Here is a 6,829-nt window from a genome sequence, read left to right on the forward strand (position 1 = left end):
CCTATACGACAGCGTTCCAGAACCGCAAACCCGGTCGTCCTCCGCTGCTCGAACCACTGCCAGAACATGAAGATCTCAACCGGTTGATGATGAGGAATTTGAAGGGGGATGGAGTGCCGTATTGCCAGGTGTGCGGATTATGGCATCCGTTGAGCGAGGCGTGAGTTGAAAAGGGAATCGCCCGGCATGCAGATCATTTGCTGATCAACACGTCGTCATCGGCCTCGTCTCTCTACAGAGCCGATCGCCATTCGGAACGCTGGATGCCGCCCCCGGAAGAGGTCAAATTCAGGCTACAGTGGTACAAGGATGGGTATTCGTACATCAAGTTGGATGATCTCGATGCGGTGAGCTTGCAGCTAGAGCACGTCGTATTTGCAGTCACGCTCAGACGATTCGGATCGCTATGATGAACCTAGACACGATGGGAGATTATTGACGAGGACAACAGTATGGAATTCCCTCTTTGGTCGCTACAAGAGAGCGAGTTTTACCGAGAGACGCAGCACGAAAGTAGTCACTGGCCGACGAGGGTGAGTTGGACCGTTGGCCGGGCTGATGACGACGACGACGGCGACACTCAGCTCGCTCTTATTACAACAACTCAGGACGAATTCATTACTACGCTTAGAAACTCTTTGACGGTGGATATCGTCGACATTGAGATCTCGAGAGACTTTGTTACGATCGAGGAGCGACGAAGACAGGCCAGCAGATGCTCGAGTCCTCCAGCGGGTCCAGCGCCTCCAGCCAATGGTCTCGTCCCGTCCTCGTCCTCTCAATCGTCTTCGGTCTCTCAGGCGTCAAACGCAGTTGACCATGCATTCGGGTTTTTCTCGCGGGCTGTTGGTGAGGTCGAATCTCGCCGTTCGGAATGCCAGGTACTGACAATCTTGTCGTGCATGTCCACTCATTGATCATAGCGACGCTTTTTCCTTCAACGGATCGTACTATTCCGGCTGTCAACAATCCGAATAATGCCAGTAGGCACAATACCGCTCTCCAGATGTGTTCAGCTCCGTCGTCGTCCGGTCCCTTTCCCGTCAACGCGGCTACCACGTCGCCTATATATACGGATCATACGTGTGCCCACTGCAGTCAGTCTGCAGTAGAGATCATTCTACTAAAACGGGCAGAACGCAACTTGCAGGACCGGTTGAAGTCGATGGAAGCGGATCTGACGAGGCACAAGAAGCAGATGGAACAGGATGAGGAGAAGATCAAGAAACTGGAAAAGGAGGCTGTGACGAACAGGACGGAAAGAGGGAAGCAAGAGAAACGGAACAAAGACCTGGAAAAGACCGCTGCAACCCACAAAACGGAGAGAGAAGAGCAGGTGAGACAAATTCAAAAACTGCAAAAGGAGGCTACGGCGTACCGAACGGAAAGGGAGGAACAGGCGAAACGAATTCAGGGCTTGGAGAGCGAGGCGGCGGCCTACAAGGCGGAAAAGGAGAGCCAGATCGCATTACTTCAGGCTAAGATCGATCTCGCCGACCGAGACAAGACAATTGCCCTCCAGCAGCTCAGGCTCGAACTCTCCAGACCCGCTCAGGACTCCACTCGACCCGAGTCGACGACCTCTGCCTCAGCCTCGCCGTCGTGGACCACTTCAGCCTGTGACCTCACGTCGGCAGCTCAGCCATCACCCCATCAAAATGGTCCTCGACAGCTGCCGCACCGATATGGACCGCGACCCCAACCTTACCGCTCAGGACCTCGATCGCATCCGCATCGTTTCGGACCGGTCAAGGCAAAAGAAACCGTCCTCGCGAACAAGGACAACGCTCACAAGCTCGAACTTGCTGCAAAGGAGAAGGACATCACGGCCAAGAACCAAGAAATCACGGCAAAAGAAACCGCCCTCGCGAACAAGGACAAAGCTCACAAGCTCGAGCTCGAGAGTATGAACAACGCGCTCGAGAGTATGAAAAACGCCAACAAAGTTGAACTGCTCGAGCTTCGTCTGGAACTGTCGACCAAGGACAAGAGGATATCCGTACATGATCTACAACTACGGCTCCGGGACAATCACATTCAGATGCTGAAGACCGAGTTGGCGAAAGCTCACGTCGATCGTCCCCTTCCGGCTCCCGTTCCCGCTCCCCCTCCGGCCGCCCCTGCCGCCCCTGCCCCTGCGAGTATCGACGAATCCATTGCCCAGGACTACGCTCAGGATTACGAGGACTATGTTCACGGGGCCGTACAGGTTCAACACCTCGCAGATGTTGCGCAAGACGAGCCCTCGGATCTGCCCAGGCCCGAGGAACTGATCTCTCGCTTGCTCGACGCCGCGCAGGCGAGAAGCCTCCATGGATCGACCCCAGCGACCGATCGATTGTGAGTTGTAAACGCATGGGACGTGGACTTTCGCGAACGCTCGACGTGTCCTTTTTTGCGATACAGCTTCTTTGAAACCCTGGCCGCATGCATCAAGGACCGAGATTTGATTGGTTCGTGTCGGCGGGCAGGCAGGACGCGCCCGCTTCTCGGCAGCGCAAAACAATACACTCGACTAGGTTGGTCTTCCCACCACGCCACGATACCAAACTACGCTGACCCGAACGTCGACAGGATCCAACACGGTCGATGCGATTTTAGGAATAGGCGTTCGCACGCTCGAGGATTGGCAACCCGCTGGCGATGGAGCCGTCCCGGCGTTCGTTCGTCTCGCCCGGCTGGTCATTTCGGCAGAGAATGAGATTGAACGACAGAAGCGAGAGATGGAAGAGGAGCAACGGCGAGCAGAAGCGGAACAAGAGGAGGAAGAGGAGGAGGAGGAGGAAATGATCGAGTAGGACAACGACCGCAGAACGACGTATGACGACACCCGTAACGAGCCATGATAAGGGATTTGATTCGTATTGTATCGTCCGACATGACGGCTTCCGACGTAATACACTGGCAGGACTTGATCTCGAACTCGAAACGACTCACCTCCGGGTCCGCTCCAAAATAAAATTTGGCATAACCTCCCCCCTTTTTCGATCATAAATGTCGCTCAAACGCCTTTCCCTATCATCCCCGATTTCCGTGTTTGTAAGGTGCGGCGAGGTGATGGAGCGAACGGGGTTGTTAAGGAGATGAGACTGGATGACGATAGAGGTGACGGAGGTGAGTCCGAGGTGGAGTTGAGACCGGACGAGGTTTGGGAGGGAATAAAGGTGAGCAACCTGGGCACACGAGAGGTCAATAGGATGTCAGTGACAGTTTCCGAACAGCTCGATTCGAAAAAAGACCACGATGAGAGGAAAGACCACGACGAGACGGGAACTTCTTACTGCTTTTTCGAGGTTGTTTCCGTGGGCTCGTCCGTCGATCAGCGAAAGTCGAGGCCGGAGAATCGTGATGAGTTGTTAAGGACGTCGTCGAGGATGATGATAGATTTCGAGGTGCTGTAACGAAAGTTTTGGGACGACGAGAAACCCGCGGACCTTCGCCCAGGCTAGGTAGCAAATACCTGAAAACCTGCGCCCGGCAAAGGCTATATAAAAGAGTGGGTAGCAAATGCCCGACTCCTTTGCTTGTTTCTCGTCGTCAACATTAGTTTGGCAAGATCGTGTTGGTAGTTTCGTTAGTGATATCAGTCTGGGTTTCGATGTCCGGCGTACGAGGAGCGTTTTCGACGATTTTGCGAGACCCGAGTGATCGATAAACAGCCCCCAGATGCCCGAGTAATGACAGGTAAACGACACCAGCCAGGCAAATAGGGTCGTCCTAGGAACACCAAATAAACCCGTCCCATCCTGAAGGGGGGCTGGCTTCACACAGACATGTAGTCAAATAGATCGATAAACCTGTGAGGAGAGGAGACACTTTGCGAGATGAATAGAGGTCAGATACGGGAGGGTCGTGGTTGTTGTATGTACGAGGGGCGACGTGGCAGACGAAAGAGCGGAAGTGGCAAACGGAACGGAAAAAGGACAAGTCCTGCGCGAGTACCGCGGATCGCTCATTTCGTCGTTGGCATAAAATGACATTCTCGTTGCGGTAGTCGCATTACATTCGTCGAGGGTTATAGGGGGTTCCCACCCCGGGGTATGAAACACACTTTTGAGAACCGCTCATCCCAGCGCTCCCAGGGTTGTACCAATGGATAGAGGCACCTTTGGACAGTAGAAATGAACTATCCAATCTGTGGTTGGGCCCTTGTTGTGACTGCTACGGGTCAAAAACACGTCAAAATGACCTCAAAAGTCAAAAAAAAAAGTTAAAGTTCCCAAAAAATGAAATTGTCTGAAAGTTCCAGAACACTATCCCGCTTGGTTGGACCATTTTGAAGGTGAAATGACTTAGAAATCACGCTGGGCAGTTTGGGGGTGAGGTTGTTGACGTGACTTGAGCATATCCATAGGAGGTCTGTCCCGCGCGCTGGTGGCCACGTCATCAGGCTGTCTCGCGCGAGGGGGGCAGCAAAAAGTAAACAAACAGCCTGTCACCGCGCGTGCAAGTCCCCACCCGTCCATCAACCTATTCTCACCATCCACATGAGCCATCCTTCACACAGCTGTCATGTACATGCCATTCAGTCAACAAGGTCATTCTAATCATTACATGTGTATTGTCCAAACAGCAGAGTTGTTTGCCCAAGTGGTTGTCTGTCACGTCACGCGTGGGGCATCTGAATGACAAAGTAAACAACATGAGCTCAGCAGTCACCGCAGACACCGCAGACACCACAACCCGTCACTCACCAGACCCGGGTGATGTGATGAGCAGGGTACAGGTTCTCATAGTGGTTGTTACTGAGATAGAGCCAGAGGCACTTGGTATGCTCTGGCTGACCATGGTGTCTCCAGAAAAGACCCCCGTCCACCCGTCTCTTCAGGACTGAGATCCTGACCTTGTAACACGCGCAGATGGCCTTGATCTCTGGCTCATCACCCCACTCACCCGACTGGCTCATTCTTTGCCAGTACTCCCTGAATGCTGCTGCCTGTCCTTCTTCTCCATATTCTATGAAGGGGAGGTAGTCTTCATAGTGCACACGTATCCACTCAACAGCCTCCTCCCTGACCTTGGCTGCGGTATAGCCATGACCGAGGCCAAATGCTATGGCTCCAAACATACAGTTGCCGTCCTTTGCAGTGTGACTTGTATGGTATGCTGGGGGGTTGGAACCTCTGATCAGACTGACTTGATCTGAGTAGATGGGTGTGTGAGGAGGGTGGGATGGTGATGGGGCAGGTCTCTTGGGTGTCGTCCTGAATGCCAGTAGTTTTGCCTTTTTAGCGAGATGGCTCTGACGCGCGGCAATCAACTTGGCACGCTCGGGTGTGATCCTATTGACAGGAGGTGGTGGGGCAGCCACAGGGAGACCTTCAATTGGAGGCAGACCAAGTAGATGACCTGGTACTTGTCCCGTAGCAATGAGATTGGCAAACCAGATGTAGGAGTTGCCTGCATTGAGGTTGTGCTTGCACGTCCACTCGGCACACCTCATCCTGAATGGACCCCAGCCGTAGATGTTGTAGGCGTGCTTGCTATCCTTCTGACAAGGGATGTCACGGTTGGGATGGTGCTTTCTCAATTCCTTGACCAGATCCCTGGTACCTGCATCTCCCGGGTAGATCCTGTTGAGCTGTAGCAGGACTTGGGAAATGACAGTGTCGGGTACCTTGGTTGTGACGCGCTGGCTGTGGTGTGTTCCCGTACGTGCTTCATCCAGCTGGGGGATGTCTGGATTTCCTTGTTCCCCTTCAGCACCTTTGCCTCTCCACCATGCAGCCTTGTCACCGGCTAGGGTGACCTTGTACCTCCCTGCATTCCAACCAAAAGAAGCCAGCACGTCTGCGGTGACTTGCTTCTGCAGCTTAGTTGGCAGATCGGTATTTCTCCCCTGGAAGACCTTCAACGTGGTTGCTCTCTGCACCATCCAGTTGGCATTAAGGAGTATTGCATCCTTCCTGGTGACCATCATGTTGACCTTAGGACCAGTGCCACCGGGACTTGGGTTGGTCCAGAATCCTATCCCAGTGAATGGACTTCTGTCCATCCACATGCACGCGGCACCGAGTGTTGGTGCAGGCACGGTGACCTCTATCCTGAACCCTCCAATCTCTTCCTCTGGGACTTGAGACAACAGCTGCACCATGTTGACAGATGCCTTGAACCGTTTCTTGGCACCAGCCAGAGTAGTCAAGATCTCTCCCTGCAGTCGGCTGTTGTATGACTTGATGACGTGGACCAGCCGGGGATAGATTTTGACCTTGAGCGTGGTGTCATCCCAGACAACAGTGGTCTGTACCGAGCCAAAGTCCCTGGAAGCTGGAGACAGCATTGGGTAGTGCTTGGTACCCGGGGAAGCACCCTCTCCAGGCCTGAAGAGGATGATGTAGGGTGATTGGTAGGTGACTCCAATGTCCCACTCGTTGGTATTCCGTTGGGGATGTGCCTTGTCCTCGGGCTCAAAACCCCTCATGAGTGTTGCATGGACAGGAAGCTTCTGACCATACGCCTTGTACCTGATGGTAGGGCAGCCAGCTTTGGTGAGACAGGATGCCAGGATGGTGGTAGGGATGTAGGCACTCCCGTAGCTGGACACCCAGGGGTTCTTGGCTGGGTTGATGGTACGCGTCTTCTTGAGTTCCGCAAAGAAGGCATCTTTGTACCGAGGGTCTATCCAGAGCTGGTAGCATGACTCTGCCAGTAGGAGCCACTCTGAGAACTCATGGGTTCTGTCCCCTGGCTTGGTCCTCTTGATCCTCGGTGCATGAGAGGACAGCCTGACCAGGGCTAGCGGGTTGTTAAACTGCCGGGAGTAGAACCGCGGTGACATGCAGATCTCCATCTTGTCCACGTCCTTGGCACCTGGTTTGAAGCTGTTCAT

General features: G+C 53.7%; 1 protein-coding gene across 1 annotated transcript; it reads left to right on the plus strand.

The window, feature by feature from the left end:
- Window positions 1–555: 555 nt before the first annotated feature.
- On the plus strand, window positions 556–2,851 carry HD553DRAFT_308431 (uncharacterized protein). The gene is made up of 3 exons (XM_046179546.1): window positions 556–2,340; window positions 2,407–2,519; window positions 2,575–2,851. The coding sequence occupies exons 1-3, from the start codon at window positions 875–877 to the stop codon at window positions 2,796–2,798; spliced, it is 1,803 nt and encodes a 600-aa protein (XP_046038300.1). The 5' UTR covers window positions 556–874; the 3' UTR covers window positions 2,799–2,851.
- Window positions 2,852–6,829: the final 3,978 nt, after the last annotated feature.

Source organism: Filobasidium floriforme, assembly GCF_021052385.1.
Source record: "Filobasidium floriforme strain CBS 6241 chromosome Unknown HD553scaffold_6, whole genome shotgun sequence".
NCBI classification, from domain to species: Eukaryota; Fungi; Basidiomycota; class Tremellomycetes; order Filobasidiales; family Filobasidiaceae; genus Filobasidium; species Filobasidium floriforme.

Bases quoted from the DNA above. Each gene is read 5' to 3' on its own strand.
- HD553DRAFT_308431 (XM_046179546.1), top strand. From the start codon at position 875: ATGCCAGGTACTGACAATCTTGTCGTGCATGTCCACTCATTGATCATA. The intron at 2,341-2,406 runs GTGAGTTGTAAA...TTTGCGATACAG, and splicing joins ACCCCAGCGACCGATCGATT to CTTCTTTGAAACCCTGGCCG. The intron at 2,520-2,574 runs GTTGGTCTTCCC...GAACGTCGACAG, and splicing joins AAAACAATACACTCGACTAG to GATCCAACACGGTCGATGCG.